The sequence below is a fragment of the Acanthopagrus latus genome, chromosome 10, assembly GCF_904848185.1.
Source record: "Acanthopagrus latus isolate v.2019 chromosome 10, fAcaLat1.1, whole genome shotgun sequence".
Lineage (NCBI taxonomy): Eukaryota > Metazoa > Chordata > Actinopteri > Spariformes > Sparidae > Acanthopagrus > Acanthopagrus latus.
Window position 1 is genome coordinate 10,390,250 of NC_051048.1, and position 20,284 is coordinate 10,410,533.

The 20,284-nt window shown below is 42.0% G+C and overlaps 1 protein-coding gene across 2 annotated transcripts in view; it reads left to right on the forward strand.

The window, feature by feature from the left end:
• zanl (zonadhesin, like) overlaps positions 1–20,284 on the forward strand; it is a 49,147-nt gene that overhangs the window by 14,006 nt on the left and 14,857 nt on the right. The window contains exons 22-56 of one of the 2 annotated variants that reach the window (XM_037111986.1): positions 603–748; positions 863–1,006; positions 1,341–1,448; positions 2,152–2,321; positions 2,832–3,034; positions 3,873–4,017; positions 4,342–4,535; positions 4,671–4,812; positions 5,220–5,464; positions 5,599–5,747; positions 5,996–6,124; positions 6,536–6,674; positions 6,880–7,021; positions 7,332–7,528; positions 7,936–8,074; positions 8,360–8,476; positions 8,875–8,999; positions 9,742–9,887; positions 10,057–10,200; positions 10,741–10,848; positions 11,460–11,629; positions 11,957–12,159; positions 12,852–12,996; positions 13,369–13,562; positions 13,705–13,846; positions 14,219–14,463; positions 14,603–14,751; positions 14,945–15,073; positions 15,531–15,669; positions 16,006–16,147; positions 16,854–17,050; positions 17,290–17,428; positions 17,880–17,996; positions 19,020–19,144; positions 19,822–19,967. In XM_037111986.1, coding sequence (XP_036967881.1) covers positions 603–748; positions 863–1,006; positions 1,341–1,448; positions 2,152–2,321; positions 2,832–3,034; positions 3,873–4,017; positions 4,342–4,535; positions 4,671–4,812; positions 5,220–5,464; positions 5,599–5,747; positions 5,996–6,124; positions 6,536–6,674; positions 6,880–7,021; positions 7,332–7,528; positions 7,936–8,074; positions 8,360–8,476; positions 8,875–8,999; positions 9,742–9,887; positions 10,057–10,200; positions 10,741–10,848; positions 11,460–11,629; positions 11,957–12,159; positions 12,852–12,996; positions 13,369–13,562; positions 13,705–13,846; positions 14,219–14,463; positions 14,603–14,751; positions 14,945–15,073; positions 15,531–15,669; positions 16,006–16,147; positions 16,854–17,050; positions 17,290–17,428; positions 17,880–17,996; positions 19,020–19,144; positions 19,822–19,967 — 5,414 coding nt within the window. The remainder of the gene's footprint in view (positions 1–602; positions 749–862; positions 1,007–1,340; positions 1,449–2,151; positions 2,322–2,831; positions 3,035–3,872; positions 4,018–4,341; positions 4,536–4,670; positions 4,813–5,219; positions 5,465–5,598; positions 5,748–5,995; positions 6,125–6,535; positions 6,675–6,879; positions 7,022–7,331; positions 7,529–7,935; positions 8,075–8,359; positions 8,477–8,874; positions 9,000–9,741; positions 9,888–10,056; positions 10,201–10,740; positions 10,849–11,459; positions 11,630–11,956; positions 12,160–12,851; positions 12,997–13,368; positions 13,563–13,704; positions 13,847–14,218; positions 14,464–14,602; positions 14,752–14,944; positions 15,074–15,530; positions 15,670–16,005; positions 16,148–16,853; positions 17,051–17,289; positions 17,429–17,879; positions 17,997–19,019; positions 19,145–19,821; positions 19,968–20,284) is intronic. The other variant, XM_037111987.1, reaches the window with a different exon arrangement.

The following is a 20,284-nucleotide window of genomic DNA, read 5'->3' on the forward strand; positions in this document are numbered from 1 at the left end:
CACATTGGACCTTCTCAGCATTTCGCATACTTCTTCGTTCTGCACACAGATTGGGCAGGTTTTCTCAGTGTCAATGCACTGTCATCCCCCAAAGCTAGACAGCAGGAGATCTTAATCCTTGTGCGCTGGGTTTATCCATCGATCTTCTGATCTGTGATGCATCAAAATGAAAAACTGATGGGGATCTATGTAACAGAGACCAGAGACCATCTTGTTATGAGGTTACACCGGCCACAACACCCTTGTACAATTGACATTCCGACTCTTGACTACTCAGTTGTAATTACTGACTACGCACCTTGCATGGCAGCCTCCACCATCAGTGTATGAATGTGTGTGTGAATGGGTGAATGTGGCAAGTTCTGTAAAGCACTGTACAGCGAGTACTGGAAACAGCACTATGTAAAATGCAAATCCTTTACCATTTACTACATTGGTACATAAGTACTCATGGGTTGGATCACACTCAAAATGGGATTTAGCCTTCATTTCGTGTTCCTGATGTGCTATAAGCACAAAGCTCACTATATATAATTCGTCATACCTGTAGATTCTGTCTCACATCATCTTTATGTTCTCTTTTTTGTCCTTCCCTCTGGCAGGTGAATGGATTGCGGGTGGCCCTCCCTCACTCCCCCTCTCCTCTCATGTCCCTCAGTCTCGCCGGACAGTACATCACGCTGCAGACGACCTTCGGTCTCCGGGTGCGCTGGGATGGAAACCATTACGCCCAGATCTCAGTTCCCAGGTCAGTATGGAGGCTGGAAATGTGGCTCCGGCCTACATGAAATGAACAGTTGCTGGGACAATCCTTATATTTTTTAAGTTTTCATTGTCATTCTCGTTGTCATTGTCCCTTCAGCTCCTACTACGACCAGATGTGTGGTCTCTGTGGTGACTACGATGGGACTCCCGACAATGACTTCACCAAACCAGATGGCACTCTGGTAGGAAATGTCAATGACTTCTGCAACAGCTGGCAGACAGAGGAGGATGAGGACGACAAGTGAGTTCACATGCACTCATCTTTGTGCTGTAATCTGAGAATATTGTGGGTTTCCTTCAAACTTTCCTGGAAATTCCAGCATGTAATATAGATAATTGTGATGAGGCTTATGGTGGGAATTCATCATCTGTACATTCATTCAGTTACTGAGAGTTTGGCAATGGCAACAAAACGTACATATATATAATATATAAACTATTCAATGTATGGATTTACACTAGTGACCCAAATGTTGGGTTCCCAATGGGACATTTTTCACACAAGAAATATGTCTCCTGAGACAATTAGTTATATCATTTAGTGAAATTATTGTTGTTGTGTCTTTACCGATCAGGTGTACCCCAGGCACCAAGCCTGACCCGGACTGTGACCCCAATCTCGAGGCTGAGGTGGTGAAACCGGAGAAATGTGGAAAAATCAAAGACCCTGCAGGACCCTTCAGGTGAGAAAAACAGCCCCTTTTTCGGGATTATTGATCTGCTCCAACTGATGGACCACAGGGTGTTATCCTGTTTAGAGGGTCCCAAGTTAAACACCCTGTCTGAGATATGGATTCTAAATCTGAACAGTTATATTAAGAAATTAATTCCTTGCTGAAATATAACTGGAATATCAAATAGGGCTGTAAATAGCCTTGGGGGTTATATTGTCTTTATATTGTAAATTATTTATACATAAATCTGTGTTTTAAAACTGAGGCACTTTTAGTCACATGGGTAAAGTACCAAAAACATCGCACCTTACATTTCCTATGGCGCAACTCGGTAGTGTCTCTAGCAGGACTTTTAATGGTCAAATTCATAAATGGCCAAACTCCACTCCTATGGTTCATACCACACACTTCCTATAATGAATTTGTACTCTCCAAGCCCAGGTTGGGAAACGCTTGGTTACACCATGATCAGGGATGTTGTCTGTGGAGTGCCCCATTAACAGTTTAAATAATTCTGAAATATTGAAGAAAGCATTTGATCTAATTATTATAAGGTGTTTTTTTATTAGCTACTCAATGATTTGGGGGTTAGGGTTAGGGTTATTGACAGATACCCAACATTTCCTACATGAGCAAGCAAACTGCCTATACCTCACACAGAACTGGACTCTGAACTTCTCACCAATATGAATGCGTGTTTTCTCTGTTCCAGGGAGTGTATCAGCGTGGTGGATCCCACTCCGTTCTTCCAGAGCTGCGTGTATGACATGTGTCGGTTCAGTGGCCAGCAGCATGTACTGTGTGATCAGCTCCAGGCCTACACTGATGCTTGCCAGAGTGCTGGAGCCAAAGTCCACCAGTGGAGGACTCCAGACTTCTGCCGTAAGTCTTCTTTTTCCAAAGAGGATCACTGTCTTCTCTGCTTCTGGTTGGAATACAGGACATCCTGTTAACAGGAGCCGCCTTCTTAAGCTGGACTTTGGTGAAGCTTAACAGTTCATGCTAAACTTCAACAGCGCTGAGTGTCATTGGGAACATCTTAGCATAACATTGCTACAATTGAAACATTGTCACAACTTCTACAAATCCTCAGAAACTACAGTATGTAGTTATATACAAATATGAAACATAGCAAGTGAATAATCATTATGATGGTCTGATATATTACAGGGTCTAAAAGTCTGAAGAAATGTAAAGAATAATACATTTCCCTTTCTCCTCATATAGCAAACACTGTAACCAGTGTAACTTAACTTTTCATCCTTGTCTTGATCTCACTGCTCATCCTTCAGTCTATCCCTGTGTGTATTATACCCTCTATCCTGTACATTGCCCTTCCCTAATCCCTTCATCTTACCCCTAAACCCTCCCGTCCTCTGTTTCTCCACACAGCCCTGACCTGTCCTCCCAACAGCTCCTACTCTCTCTGTGTGAGTTCGTGTCCGGAGACGTGTCTGGGTGTGGTCGGACCACCAGGCTGCGAGGACACGTGTGTGGAGGGTTGTGAGTGCGACCCAGGCTTCATCCTCAGCAATGACAAGTGTGTGGCGCTGAAAGACTGTGGCTGCGTGGACACAAGCGGATCCTATCACCCTGTGAGTGGGAACAACCTCCAAGTGACTTTAATCACAATCCGTTTATCCTGAAGAAAGATATGACTTATCTCATGCTCGCTGTGAGGTTTAAATCAGGACACAAAATTAAACCTCATTTAGAGTTCTGGATAGATAACCTAACATAATCACACCAAGAGCAGCATCACAAGCACAGAATGTAACATGCTTCTACTACTGCTACTACTACGACTACTAATAACAATAATGATAATAATAATACTAATAATAATGATGATATTTATAATAATAACAGTACTTGTAAAGCTTACTTGAAATGACTTAATCTCAACCTAATACCTGCTTAATCTATATCCAGTGCCTTTATACTCCACATCACTGTCCTGTTGTGATACTGGAGTGGACAATCTTGGCATTCCCTCTTCAGAAAGTTTTACAAAAGCATTGTGTGTTGAGCCTGATACATGTTGATTGAAGCTGAAAGAATTAGTGATGTTTAAAAGGTCAGTACTGAGATAATCGAAGGGATCTATTGATTGATTTGGACAAGCAGTAAACCACCGTCAAATATACAGTAACATTTCCCTTAGTTTTGAAAGAAAGTAATTCAAAGCCATGCAATTTGATTACATGTAAAATTGATCCAAAACTGTCAGTTCTGACCTCTGAAATGTCGTATTAGTCAGAGCTTACCATCAGTTTAGAGTCAGTCCATACATCTTGAATAGACCAGTGGAATGTGACTTTGTCTCACCTGTACAGTGACATTTTTGTGGACGCATTTACATTTCACTGATGGTATTGTATCTACCTGTGCAGTTCATAATTTGCATTTTCTGTTTGTGTGTGTCATTTTCAGGTGGGCGATGACTGGTACTTGGAGGGTTGCGAGCAGAAGTGTGTGTGTCAGGGCGGAGGTTTGATCCAGTGTCACAACAGCAGCTGTAAACCAACAACTGAAAGCTGCCAGCTGCACGATGGAGAATATGACTGTCGCCCTCTAGGTATTTTGAACATGCATACACATACACACAAACACACACACAGACACACACACGGGTCATGTGTAAGAGGGGTCTTGTGTCAAAAATCACTTTAATCGCTCTTATTATCTAAGCTTATATTGTGCTCATATGGGGAATGTCCCTTTATATGCTTGTTCGGAATATAATTTACTGACAGGTAGGTATCTTTCTTTCATTCCTTCTTTCTTTCTTCTTCTTCGTCTTTTTATCATCATCATTATTATGATTATGATGTTATCATCATGATTAACAACAACAACACTACTAATTACTGTTGTTATTTCTTTTCTTTCTGTTGTACAGACCCTTGTCCTCCTAATGCAGAGTATATAGACTGTGGTCCAGCTTGTATCCCCACCTGCATGGAACCCTCCACCAACTGTTCTGGCTCGTGTATCAGTGGCTGCTTCTGCAAACCAGGGTTTGTCTTCAAGGGACGCCACTGTGTGCCGCTGGAGAAATGCGGCTGTTTGGATGACAACAATAATTATTATGAGGTCAGGTGTCCTAGTTGGTATTTACATTTGCATAAATTCCTGCTCAGTACATAGACAGTAAATTACGAGATTGTAACATGTAGTTATAATGATATGACCCTCTTAGCATTGATCCTTTGTTAAATTTTGTTACAGCCAGGCGAGATTGTATTTGGAGATGGCTGCTCAAAGCTGTGTCGCTGTCAAGGGAACTACACTTTGGAATGTGTTGATAACTCCTGCGACCCTACTGAGGAGTGTCGTGAGGTTAATGGTGTTTCCGGCTGCTATCCTAAAGGTAATAATGTCTTGTAGCTTGTCAAGGAATTCGGACAGGAACTGATGTTTGTGATCGTTCAATTGGGGTGAACACATTTGGCGCAGCATTCCCTGTAAACAGGGAGTTCTACTACTACTAGTTACGAGATGAATAGAGAAAGAGTTTACAGAGGGGGGTAAACATTTAGGGGCAGATCTTTAAGTCACACTACAGAGTCACAAAGGAATCGTTTGGTCTCTGCTGTTTCATATTCTACGTCTCTGATGAAATAGAAAGTAAATTTATAAGGTCCTTTGTTGTGGTATGCATCATTTTTGTGTTTTCTGTCTAAATAGGATAATTTAGGGATTATATTTAACTGTTTAACTTAAAATATTCTTCACAAAAAATTCTAACATACAGAATGTTTTTTCTCATTCCCTCAGGTACGTCCACATGCATAGCATCCGGTGATCCCCACTACACCACCTTTGACAAACGCAAGTACAACTTCATGGGTGCCTGCAGTTATCTGATGTCTGCACCATGCAATGACACAACTCTGCCGTACTTCGAGGTCCATGCGGACAATGAAAATCGCTTCAACAGGCCAACCATCTCCTACGTGAAGGCCGTACATGTACATGTCAAAATGGTGAAGATCTCCATCCTCAAAGGTGGCACTGTGCAGGTAAGACAAGTGGGAAAGAACTGACAGAGATGTTTGACATGCGCCTCTTAGATTACTAATGTCTTTGTAACTCCAAGTGTGCAACTATCTTTTTTCTCTGTCAGTCATTATGTTGTTCTTCTTTCCCCATACAGGTGAATGGGACCAACGTTAACCTGCCAGTGACTCCAGCCCCAGATGTCTCTGTGTTCAAGTCAGGAAAGCACTACACTGTGTCCATGAACTTTGGCGTAACTGTTCGCTATGACGGAAACCACTTCATGGACATCAAAGTGATCAAAGAGTAAGTGACAACTGAACAGATGCTGACCCTTCATATATGTTCGTACCCCAACCACACACCGCATCATATTTTTAATGAACATTTGAAATGATGCCAAAACAAATTCTGATAATTACTGAAAACACCATTGGCTCATATAAAAACAAGCGTCAAACTCCCAAAAGTTAGGAGATGTAGCTCTTACCGAATGGTTGCTCCTCTTCCCACGTCAGTGTCTAACCCACAGATTTCTTTTCTGCAATCTGCAGCTATCAAGACAAGCTGTGTGGACTATGCGGAGATTACGATGGAGATACTAAAGACGATTTCCGCAAGCCAGATGGATCGTTGACCAACAACGCCAACGACTTTGGACACAGCTGGAACACGGACCCAGAGTGAGTAGCGTGCATTAATATTTAGCACACCCACACATATACTAGTCGTTATGTCTCACTAACGGCTTGAGATTTCTATATTTCCAGACATCAAAATAAATGCAAAGGTTCAGTTTGCCCAATATGAGATTCAGAACCAAAAATCAGTTCACAAAACTGAGCTGAGTTGAATATGTTTTATATTAAAGCTCTGGTTGGTAACATTTCTACATCCCTCCAGACAACCACTAGTGTCACTCTTTCAAAATACATGAATGTGCTCTGTCTTATTACACTGACTGCCCTGTAGCTCTTGCTGGCCAGCTGGGAGATGTGTTTGCTGCTAGTTTGCTATGTTCCACAATCTGTTGTAGCTTAAAAGCTTACCAACTCACGCAGCTTCTTTAAATGACTGTTTTATGTGTCTGACAGGTGTAATAAGAAGCCCAACACCACCATCCCTGGGTGTGATGAAGAAGAGCAGCAACAGTATGAGAGCTCTGGATACTGCGGCATCCTGCTGGACAAGAACGGTCCCTTTGCTGCGTGCCACCCCAGGGTCAACCCCAATGTAAGTCGGTACACGTACTAAAGCGAGTGACAGTTTCCATTTTCTGTCTAGCATCTTTGTCACAACTGAGTATTAGCCAAGTCTTGATGCACTGTGCTTATTAGTAATTGACACACAACAAACCCCAGTGGTGCACCACAAGTAACTGCTGGCCTTACAGTTTATTTCAAACTATTTTTCTGTGTGCGTGTGTGTGTCTATTCAGAGTTACTTCAAGGACTGTCTCTTCGATCTCTGCGAGCTGGACGGAGCCAAGCCCGTTCTCTGTGAAGCCATCGAAGCCTACGTCAATGAATGCCAGGACCGCGGGGTCAACATTGGACCCTGGAGGAACGAAACCTTCTGCCGTGAGTGTTGGGTGAACGAGATAGAGAAATGATAAGTGGATGGAGAACTGTGGGGACGGTATTAAAGTTAAGGTTTCTTATTCGATCTGGGTCGGTATCAATCACCTTTGTCAAATTAGCCAATTAGTCAATAGCCAAATGTGGGAAGCTTCATAACATACCCTCAGGTAATAGTGTCCTCCATCCTTGATTTATCAAGGGGGACTCAAAGACACTTATAAATACAGATAAATACAGGCCCAGGTCTTAGAACACTGTATACCACTTTTCCTATATTATCACTGACTTCGGCCTCCCATCCACCCTCTAGCTCTGAGCTGTCCCCCGAACAGCCACTATGAGCCCTGTGCAGATGCCTGTCAGGAGACCTGTTCTGGAAAACCTCCCTCCTGCAGCGGGCCCTGCTCAGAGGCCTGTGTGTGTGACCCCGGCTACGTCCTAAGTGCTGGCCAGTGTGTCAAGAAGACTTCATGCGGCTGCAAACACACCAACGGCCAGTATTATGAGGTATAACATAGGGTCGCGGGCTGTTTCTGGGGGACCATTTTTAGTTTTTTACCATAGTGAGTACATTTTGTGTCCAGTTGTGTCTGTGTTTGTACGTGTGTGTTTGTCCTGCCCTTGTACATTCCTCAGCACATTTTTTTTTTTGTTTGCATGGTGTCCTATTAAAATTGGAAAATTGAAAAAACGTGCTTACAAAACCAGCAGGTGTGCTCACCATATTGAAATATTGAACTGTCAGTTGTGTTGAAACCCATTATTTACATTGACGCTATATCTTCACTGATGTCAAAACAATTTATATTCATCAGTCATGATTTTTTTTCAAATTTAAGCTACCTCCTGCTAACATACTTCAAATGTGTGTGCCTGTGTGTGTGTGTGTGTGTGTGTGTGTGTGTGTGTGCCAGCCTGGAGAGGAGTTCTATGTAGAGAACTGTAATCTGAAATGTAGATGCGATGCTCCGTTCGTTACCTGTGTGGCCTCTGAGTGCCCTCCGATGCACGAGTGTAAAGTCCAGGATGGGGAGCTGGGATGTTACCCCACCAGTAAGTTTACAACCTTTGCAATACTAGCCACACGTTAACTTAACTCAGTATGAATTATATGGTACTTACAGGACGATTGTGGAAGAACATGATCTCATTGCTGTAGTTAAGCCAGCTAAAGCCAAAAGCAGAAGAGAACTGCATTCTTATTAAGTCACTGCTTTGTTGGGAGGTTACAGTTTAAGAAAGCAGTTGCCATTGTTACCAAGGCCTCAGACTGAGAGTTCGGTTCTGTTGTTGTCTGATGTTCTACAGTTGTTCAGAGTGCTTGTCTCTCTGTCTCAGGCTCTCAGGACTGCGTGGTGTCTGGAGATCCTCACTACAACACGTTTGACAAGAAGTTCTACACCTTCATGGGAACATGTACCTACACACTGGCCAGGACCTGCAAGAACAACACAGGTACAGGTTTAGCATTTATTTTAGGCAGGTATTATTAGCATCTATTAGCATGCCATTGTGAACACCTTTAGATGACACATATATTCAAGTGATCTGGTAAAATCTGGTGAAACAGTTACATGCTAGATTGAAATAACTAGTCTCACTCACCCGATTCTTTGCACAGTTCAGTTGTATAAAACCGTATTTCTATGTCACACACAATCCTCTCATGTGGCTACATGATAACTGATGTTACCGCAGAATTTAAATGCATGGACTATGTCAGAAGTTGGAAACTGGATTACCGGCCATCTGCGTGTCAATTTGTTGCCCATCTATCAGATATTTGTTGGCATTATTTTCAATATAATTACACAGTATCTTTGATTACGTTTGGTCTTGTGCTGCCTGTACAGGTCCTTGGTTCTCAGTGGAGGCAAAGAATGAGGAGAGAGGAGTGTCTGGAGTGTCCTACCTGAGAAAACTCTACGTCACTGTGAATGGAATCACTGTGACGCTTATGAAGGCCAGGAAGACGCTGGTCAGTATGGGCAACATTGACATTAACATACAATGTATTTTGTGCCTGTAGATAACTTTCACAAGCTTTCACAGGAGGACGACTGAGCAAAACGTGCATAAACTGTACATCTGCCATACACACACACACACACAGTTTCTGTATCTATCAGTATCTGTATGTCTCTTTCAATCTTAATCCTCTAGTTTAGTGAAATTACAACTTAAAGCCTGTCTCTTCTCCTGGTCACCCTTTTCTTTTATCTAATCCTGATTCTTTGACTTTTATCTCTTTTAATGCCATAATCCCTGAAATCTCTCCACCTCCGCAGCATTTCCCATACGTGTTTGCTCTGCACACAGATCAGGCAGGTTTTCTCAGTGTCAGTGCACTGTCATCCCCTAAAGCTAAACAGCAGGAGATCTTAATCCTTGTGCGCTTAATTTATTCATCGATCTTCTGATCTCTGATGCATCGAAATGAAAAACTGATAGAGAACTGTAACTACGTTACAACTAGAGACCGTCTTGTTATGGGATTACACCTTCAACATGTTGACGTTCCGACCCTTGGCTACTCATCAGTAGTCATTACTACATTAGCACAAAAGTACTCAGTACTCATGGGCTGGACCACAATTGTAATGGAATTCAGCCTTCGTTTATTGTCTCCGATGTGCTATAAACACAAAGCACACTATATGTAATTCAGCTTCGGCCTCACATCATCTTTATGTTCTCTTTTTTGTCCTTCCCTCTGGCAGGTGAATGGATTGCGGGTGGCCCTCCCTCACTCCCCCTCTCCTCTCATGTCCCTCAGTCTCGCCGGACAGTACATCACGCTGCAGACGACCTTCGGTCTCCGGGTGCGCTGGGATGGAAACCATTACGCCCAGATCTCAGTTCCCAGGTCAGTATAGAGGTTGGAAATCGTGCAAATTAATGTATTTTGGGGGCTTTTCATGCCTTTATTAATATTGCCAGTAATACTTATTTTCATCTTGCATCAATAACCCTTTTCTGTCAGTTTGTTTCCCAAATTACATTAAAGGGCCTATCCTTATATTTTGTCCCTTCAGCTCCTACTACGACCAGATGTGTGGTCTCTGTGGTGACTACGACGGGACTCCCGACAATGACTTCACCAAACCAGATGGCACTCTGGTAGGAAATGTCAATGACTTCTGCAACAGCTGGCAGACAGACGAGGATGAGGACGACAAGTGAGTTCACATGCATTCGTCTTCTGAGAATCTTGCAGATTTTTTTCAGAAATTCCTGGAAGTTCCAGCATGTAATTTAGTTTAATGTGATGAGGCTTATGGGTGGAATTTATCATCTGTATGCATTTAGTTACTTAGAGGTTAAGGATGGCAACAACACATTATATAAACTATATATCCGTATATATACTGTATGGATTTACAATTATGTCCTGATTCAGAGTTTCCAATGGGACATTTTTCACACAAGGAAGAGACCATTAATTATACCATATAGCAAAATCCTTTGTAATGTAAAAAAAATAAATAATTATGTTGTAACAAATGTCAGATTATTTTGTGCTCAAACACCCAGTTGCTGCGCTCAGAACTGAGACACAAATGTAACGCTATACATGGCTCCAATTAGATATCTGCTCAGTGTGTTCAACCCTTTGTCTCAACATAATTCTTGAGGATGAATGGAAAGTAAATTCTGTTGATTTGTGTAATGGAGTGTGACCCTGTTGTTAACTCTGTTGTTGTGTCTTTACCGATCAGGTGTACCCCAGGCACCAAGCCTGACCCGGACTGTGACCCCAGTCTCGAGGCCGAGGTGGTGAAACCGGAAAAATGTGGAAAAATCAAAGACCCTGCAGGACCCTTCAGGTGAGAAAAACAGCCCCTTTTTCAGAATTATTGACCCACTGCAACTGACTACAGGGAGTTAAATGGCCAAAGTCAACTCCCATGGTTTGCACCACATGCTTCCTGTTATGAATTTGTACTCACAAACCCAGGAACCCTCGGCTGCACCATGATCTGGGATGTTGTCTGTGGAGTGCCCCATTAACAGTTTAGATGATATTTAACATTTTGAAAAAAAAACATTTGGTCTTAATTATTATGAAGTTTCTTATTAGCTTCTCGAAGATTTAGCCCTGTGACATCAATGGCTACTTTTTTGCCATCTGTTCATGAGAATATGATAGCTTGAAACACACTGAACATTAACATGGATGGTCCAAATTGTCTATTTTCTAGCTTTCTAGATATGCAAAATGGTGTCCCTCCCTATTTAACAAATTCTGTGTAGTTCTGCCATAAGCAAGTGCAATTAAGGATCAGCAATCTGCTATTCATTTTCCATTTTGTAGCTGGAGCAGAGTATTTATTGAATTTGACAGAAACCCAACATTTCCTCCATGAGCAAACAAACTGCCTATACCTGACTGAGAACTTCTCCTCACCGATCTGAATGAGTGTTTTCTCTGTTCCAGGGAGTGTATCAGCGTGGTGGATCCCACTCCGTTCTTCCAGAGCTGCGTGTATGACATGTGTCGGTTCAGCGGCCAGCAGCATGTACTGTGTGATCAGCTCCAGGCCTACACTGATGCTTGCCAGAGTGCTGGAGCCAAAGTCCACCAGTGGAGGACTCCAGACTTCTGCCGTAAGTCTTCTGTATTTGAACATGGCAAACTCTCTTTTTTTCCAAAGAGGATCACTGTCTTCTCTGCTTCTGGTCGGGGTGCAGGACATCCTGCTAACAGGAGCCGTCCTCTTTAGTCTGAAGAAATGTAAAGAATAATAAATATCCCTTTCTCCTCATATAGCAAATACCTTAACCAGTGTAACTTAACTTTTCATCCTTGACTTAATCTCACTGCTCATCCTTCAATCTATCCCTGTGTGTCTCCTACCCTCTAACCTGTATATTGCCCTTCTCTAATCCCTTCATTTTACACTTAATCCCTCCCTCCTCTGTTTCTCCACACAGCCCTGACCTGTCCTCCCAACAGCTCCTACTCTCTCTGTGTGAGTTCGTGTCCGGAGACGTGTCTGGGTGTGGTCGGACCACCAGGCTGCGAGGACACGTGTGTGGAGGGTTGTGAGTGCGACCCAGGCTTCATCCTCAGCAATGACAAGTGTGTGGCGCTGAAAGACTGTGGCTGCGTGGACACAAGCGGATCCTATCACCCTGTGAGTGGGAACAACCTCCAAGTGACTTTAATCACAATCCGTTTATCCTGAAGAAAGATATGACTTATCTCATGCTCGCTGTGAGGTTTAAATCAGGACACAAAATTAAACCTCATTTAGAGTTCTGGATAGATAGACTGACATGATCACACCAAGAGCAGCATCACAAGCACAGAATGTAACATGCTTCTACTACTGCTACTACTACTACTACTACTACTACTACTACTACTACTACTACTACTACTACTACTACTACTACTACTAATAATAATACTAATAATAATAATAATAATAATGATAATAATAATACTAATAATAATAATAATAATGATAATAATAATACTAATAATAATAATGATAATAATAATAATAATAATAATAATAATAATAATGATAATGTGTGCCTTTATACTCCACATAACTGTCTTGTTGTTATATTGGAGTAAGCTTTTGTCCATAACTGACAAAAACAAAGTTTTGACCTTTGAAATGTCATATTTGTCAGAGCTTACCATCAGTTTAGAGTCAGTCTATACATACTGAATAGACCAATGGACTGTGAATTTATATTACACGAACAATGACATTTTTGTGTAAGCTTGATGCATTTACATTTCACTGATTGTATTTTATCTATTTGCACAGTTTGTTCATGCGTGTTCGTGTGTGTTTGTGTGTGTTGTTGTCAGGTGGGCGATGACTGGTACTTGGAGGGTTGTGAGCAGAGGTGTGTGTGTCAAGTTGGAGGCTCGATCCAGTGTCACAACAGCAGCTGTAAACCAGTAACTGAAAGCTGCCAGCTGCACGATGGAGAATATCAGTGTCACGAACTAGGTATTTTGAACATGCATACACATACACAAACACATACACACACACACACACACACACACACACACACACACACACACAGACACGTCCTGTCTTAGAGGGGTCTTGTGTCAAAAATCACTTTAATCGCTCTCATTATCTAAGCTTATATTGTGCTCATATGGGGAATGTCCCTTTATATGCTTGTTCAGAATATAACTTATTGACAGGTAGGTATCTTTCCTTCTTTCTTTATTCTTCCTCTTCTTTTTAGCATCATCATCATCATTATGATTATGACTATTATTATTATCATTGCTATGATCATGATTAACAACAACAACAACAACAACAATAATAATAATTATTGTTATTTCTTTTCTTTCTGCTGCACAGACCTATGTCCTCCTAATGCAGAGTATATAGACTGTGGTCCAGCTTGTATCCCCACCTGCATGGAACCCTCCACCAACTGTTCTGGCTCGTGTATCAGTGGCTGCTTCTGCAAACCAGGGTTTGTCTTCAAGGGACGCCACTGTGTCCCGCTGGAGCAATGCGGCTGTTTGGATGACAACAATAATTATTATGAGGTCAGATGTCCTAGTTGGTATTCACATTTGCATAAATTACTGCTCAGTGCAAAGACACAAGACAGTAAATGACAATGTTGCAATATGTACTTATAATGACATGACCCTCCAATTACTGATCCTTGGTTAAATTACTTTACAGCCAGGCGAGATTGTATTTGGAGATGGCTGCTCAAAGCTGTGTCGCTGTCAAGGGAACTACACTTTGGAATGTGTTGATAACTCCTGCGACCCTACTGAGGAGTGTCGCGAAGTTAATGGTGTTTCCGGCTGCTATCCTAAAGGTAATAATGTCTTGTAGCTTGTCAAGGAATTCGGACAGGAACTGATGTTCGTGATCGTTCAATCAGGGTGCAGACATTACGCGCAGCAATCCCTGTAAACATTTAGAGTTCTACACAAAAAGCCAATTACTAGTACTAGTTACGAGATGAATAGAGATAGAGTTCACAGAGGGGGGTAAACACACTACAGAGTCACAAAGGAATCGTTTTGCCCCTGCTGTTTCATATTCTACGTCTCTGATGAAATATGAAGTAAATTCATAAGGCCCTTTGTGGTGGTATGCACCATTTTTCTATTTTCTGTTGAAATGGGGTAATTTAGTGCTTATATAAAAATTCTAACATACAGAATGTTTTTTCTCATTCCCTCAGGTACGTCCACATGCATAGCATCCGGTGATCCCCACTACACCACCTTTGACAAACGCAAGTACAACTTCATGGGCGCCTGCAGTTATCTGATGTCTGCACCATGCAATGACACAACTCTGCCGTACTTCGAGGTCCATGCGGACAATGAAAATCGCTTCAACAGGCCAACCATCTCCTACGTGAAGGCCGTACATGTACATGTCAAAATGGTGAAGATCTCCATCCTCAAAGGTGGCACTGTGCAGGTAAGACACGTGGGAAGGAACTGACAAAGATGTTTAACAAGCACCTTTTACGTTATTAATGCTATTGTAACTCTGTAAGTGTGTAAGTAACTTTTCCCTCTGTAGTCAGTCATTATGTTGCTCTTCTTTCCCCATACAGGTGAATGGGACCAACGTTAACCTGCCAGTGACTCCAGCCCCTGATGTCTCTGTGTTCAAGTCAGGAAAGCACTACACTGTGTCCATGAACTTTGGCGTAACTGTTCGCTATGACGGAAACCACTTCATGGACATCAAAGTGATCAAAGAGTAAGTGACAACTGAACAGATGCTGACCCTTCATATATGTTCGTACCCCAACCACACACCGCATCATATTTTTAATGAACATTTGAAATGATGAATTGAAAACACTACATGGCTGACATGAAAACAAGTGGCAAACTCACACGAGTTAGGAGATGTAGTTCTTACTGAGCTGTTCTTTCTCTGCAATCTGCAGCTATCAAGACAAGCTGTGTGGACTATGCGGAGATTACGACGGCGATACTAAAGACGATTTCCGCAAACCAGATGGGTCGTTGACCAACAACGCCAACGACTTTGGACACAGCTGGAACACGGACCCAGAGTGAGTAGCATGCATTAATATTTCGGACACCCACACATAGACTTTAATGGATTAACAGCTCACAACTTCTATATGTCCTTACATCAAAATACGTGTAAGGGTTCATATTAAGCTATGGTCTCACTCACATTTAAGAAGACACCTAATTCATCACTTATTATTTATTTTTAATGAACCTAAACAGCTGTTCTTAGTACTCACTACTGTCTTGCAAGTATATTAGTATTGGGGACATTTTGGCTTATTCTGTCACTCTTGTGCTATTATTTCATTACTGTAGCTTAAGCAATACATCAGTGTAGCCTTGTGGAAGGCTCCCATTATGTGCAATGAGTGCACGGGTGTGTACTCATTGAATGTGTGCAGGCAAGCAGTTACGTAAGGTAGTATAGTAGTACAGATAAAAAGCTTACTAACACACACAGCTTCTTTAAATGACTGTCTGTGTGTCTGACAGGTGTAATAAGAAGCCCAACACCACCATCCCTGAGTGTGATGAAGAGGAGCAGCAACAGTATGAGAGCTCTGGATACTGCGGCATCCTGCTGGACAAAAACGGTCCCTTTGCTGCGTGCCACCCCAGGGTCAACCCCAATGTAAGTCGGTAAACGTACTAAAGCGAGTGACAATTCCCATTTTCTGTCTAAAGTTAGTTTTGTGGAACTGCATATCTGCCAACTCGGAAAAATATATAGATTTGTAGATTCCCTGCCACAAAAGTCTCGATACACTGTGCTTATTAATAATCGACACACGCCAAACCCCAATGGTGCACCACAAGTAACTGTATGCCTTCTAGTTTTTTCAACCATTCCATGTTTCCTGAAACTATAGCTCTCTGAACTCTAAATACATGAGCTTTGAGATATGACTTATGTACCTTTGTAAGTTTTATTCACATCAACTAAATTTGTCTGTGTGTGTGTCTTCAGAGTTACTTCAAGGACTGTCTCTTCGATCTCTGCGAGCTGGACGGAGCCAAGCCCGTTCTCTGTGAAGCCATCGAAGCCTACGTCAATGAATGCCAGGACCGCGGGGTCAACATTGGACCCTGGAGGAACGAAACCTTCTGCCGTGAGTGTTGGGTGAACGAGATACAGAAATGATAAGTGGGTGGAGGAATGTAGGGTTTAGATTTCTTAGTTGATCTAGGCCAGTATGTATCACCTTTGTCAAATTAGCCAAAAATTGGAGTAAAAAGCCAAAAGTAAGGAGCATACCAGATTGTTTGGCGTCATCAGGATAAAGATATTTCGTGAGGGCAAATGTTTTCGGAAATCTTGATGACAATAACTTCACCGCTAACAAGAATGTTACAAAAAAAAAAAAGAGAAAATGATTTTTTTACACTTTGGCATCGCGCAGGTAGCAGAGGAGAACCCAATGCACCAGACTTCAGCTCAAAGATGCTTTTAGTTCATGAGCCAGGAGGGCCCCACAGATACTCTGACTTATCTGTTTTAGCTGTTCCACAAAGCAGAGCTAAAACATTTGGTGATGGAACTTTCACCTAATTTATGTCAAGTGTTTACAATGACATTTACTTTTTCTGTTTTGGTGGTTCTTAGTGTCTTAAAACGGCAATGCCCTCTCTCGCAGTCGTTCTTTTCCCACTTAAATTCAATGTAGGAAGCTTCGTAACATACCAGTAACAGTGTCCTCCATCCTAGATTCACTGAGAGACTTTAAGCAACTTGATAAATACAGGCCCAGGTCTTAGAACACTGTATACCACTTTTCCTATATTATCACTGACTTCGGCCTCCCATCCACCCTCTAGCTCTGAGCTGTCCCCCGAACAGCCACTATGAGCCCTGTGCAGATGCCTGTCAGGAGACCTGTTCTGGAAAACCTCCCTCCTGCAGCGGGCCCTGCTCAGAGGCCTGTGTGTGTGACCCCGGCTACGTCCTAAGTGCTGGCCAGTGTGTCAAGAAGAGTTCATGCGGCTGCAAACACACCGACGGCCAGTATTATGAGGTAATATGGGATCGCGGGCTGTTTCTGGGAGACCAGTTTTAGTTTTTAATCAAAGTGAGGACATTTTGTGGAGTCCTTCCTTCGAGAACAGACCTTTTTGGGGTTCAGTTGTGTATGTGTCTGTCCTGTCTTTGTACATACCACATTTTACTGTTTGCATGATTTCCTCTTAAAATTTAAAATTGGAAAACTGCTCCCTGCTGATATACTTCAAAAGTGTGTGTCTCTGTGTGTGCCAGCCTGGAGAGGAGTTCTATGTAGAGAACTGCAACCTGAAATGTAGATGCGATGCTCCATTCATTACCTGTGTGGCCTCTGAGTGCCCTCCGATGCACGAGTGTAAAGTCCAGGATGGAGAGCTGGGATGTTACCCCACCGGTAAGTTAACAACGTTTGTACTACTAGCCGTACAGTCACTGAACTCGATACAAATTATTTGGTACTTACAGTCGGGGTTTGGAACAATATAATCCCATTAGCAAATGTTTTGAGATGTAGAGAACCACATTTATTAATCCATTCAAATGACCTGCAAATAAATGGTGGCAAGTAGTGACCACTTTAAGTAAGTAAACACGGCTTAGCCCTCTGCACAGAACTGAATTCATGAAAGTAACATTGAGTTTCTGTCGTCTGAATATGCTTTCATGAAATGCCAGCTAAAGCCAAAAGCAGAAGAGAGCTGCACTCTTATTAAGTCACTGCTTTGTTGAGAGTTTATGGTGTAAGACAGCAGTAGCCATTGTTACCAAGGTCTCAGACTGTGAGTTTGGTTTTGTTGCAGTCTGATGTTCAAGGGTTGTTCAGGCTGCTTGTCTCTCTGTCTCAGGCTCTCAGGACTGCGTGGTGTCTGGAGATCCTCACTACAACACGTTTGACAAGAAGTTCTACACCTTCATGGGAACATGTACCTACACACTGGCCAGGACCTGCAAGAACAACACAGGTACAGGTTCAGACATTTAGATATGCGCGCTTTAGTCCCTTTCACGTGAACAGAACTACTTCATCTTCACCAACTTGGATAGAGGAACGTGTCTCTGTCTTTCTTTCTTTTTCTTTTTTTTTGCCTCTTTAAACGGTGGGCAGATACTTTCTTGTACATTTTTCACTCCACTCTAGTGGCAAATATGCAATAACGCATTATTTTGTCGATCTCATTCGCATGTTTTACATTATTATGATATAATTTACGCTTGAATAGCTTCACTGAAAAGCAATATTAGACTTTATCTAAATAGTAGTTCCAGTAGGCAAGATATGCCCATTGGCACATAACATTCACTGGAGTGGACAGATGTAGTTTAGGCAGTTATTATTAATATTTAGGTAAAAAAAAAAAAGATTTATTTTTTTATCTTTCTGGTTGTCAGAGAATTTGAACTGCTATTCCTAAATCACTTTTTATACCACCGATGCATTGACATAGCTCAAAAGGAAGAAATTGTTACTGGTGTGACTTTCTACTTGTTTAAGAGAAACAAAAGAAAAACAATATGACTATGTGATTTAATAGGTCATACATGAAAGGGTTAATGTCACAACCCGTTTTCAACATGACCAACCTGACACAGCTCTTACGCCAATGTGAGCACATTTAGATGACAGATATACTCAAGTGATCGGGTCAGATCTGATTCCCTGAAGGTGGCACTGCAGTTACACGCTAAGTTGAAATAACTAGTGGTCGTTAATCTTACTCATCCACGTTTTTGCCCAATTCAGTTGTACAAAAGTGTTTATCTATGCTAAACACAATCTTCTCATGTGGTTACATGATCGCTTATGTGACTGTGTCAGATCACTTATGTGACAGAAGTATGAAACAGGGTTACTGACCAACTGCGTGTAAATTTGATCAGGCTATTGCAACATATGAAAGCTAGATATCAGATATTTGTTGGCATTACGTTTTTGATCAAATTACACAATATCATTGATAACGTTTGGTCTTGTGCTCCCTGTACAGGTCCTTGGTTCTCAGTGGAGGCAAAGAATGAGGAGAGAGGAGTGTCTGGAGTGTCCTACCTGAGAAAACTCTACGTCACTGTGAATGGAATCACTGTGACGCTTATGAAGGCCAGGAAGACGCTGGTCAGTATGGGCAACATTGACATCAACATACAATGTGTTCTGTGCCTGTAGATAAATTTCACACACACACAGATACACAAAGATCTGTAATCTGTATCTGTATTTATCAGTAGCTATATGTCTCTATCAATCTTAATCCTCTAGTTCAGTCTATTGTTCTAGTCATCCTTATCTTTGATCTAATCCTGATTCATTGACTTCTATCTCTTTTAATGCCATAATCCCTGAAATCTCTCCACATTGGTCCTCCGCAGCATTTCCCATACGTGTTTGCTCTGCGCACAGATCAGGCAGGTTTTCTCAGTGTCAGTGCACTGTCATCCCCTAAAGCTAAACAGCAGGAGATCTTAATCCTTGTGCGCTTAGTTTGTTTATCGATCTTCTGATCTCTGATGCATCAAAATGATCCCTGAACTGATGGAGAACTGTAACTATGTAACAACTAGAGACCGTCTTGTTATGAATTTACACCGGTCACAACACCCTTCTACATGTTGACATACCAGCCCTTGAGTACTCATCAGTACTCAGTACTCATGGGTTGGACCACAATTGTAATGGAATTCAGCCTTCATTTATTGTCTCTGATGTGCTATAAACACAAAGCACACTATATGTAATTCAGCTTCGGTCTCACATCATCTTTATGTTCTCTTTTTTGTCCTTCCCTCTGGCAGGTGAATGGATTGCGGGTGGCCCTCCCTCACTCCCCCTCTCCTCTCATGTCCCTCAGTCTCGCCGGACAGTACATCACGCTGCAGACGACCTTCGGTCTCCGGGTGCGCTGGGATGGAAACCATTACGCCCAGATCTCAGTTCCCAGGTCAGTATGGAGGCTGGAAATGTGGCTCCGGCCTACATGAAATCAACAGCTGCTTACATGTAACAGTGCGTTCATACGTTAGTTCTCTTTTTAGATACTACATACAAGTATGTGTGTGTGTGTGTGTGTTTGTGTGTAGAAATCTTTCAAATGTAATCAAGACATAAGAATCTGGAGTTGAGCTGTATCTAACTGCTTAAGGCCATTGTGCAGTCTGAGTGTAGGTTGATACAACAGGCATATTAATGTGAAAACTACTGTTCCAAGGTCATTCAGAGCTGCTTTTTTAATGTATTTTTTGGCCTTTTCATGGATTT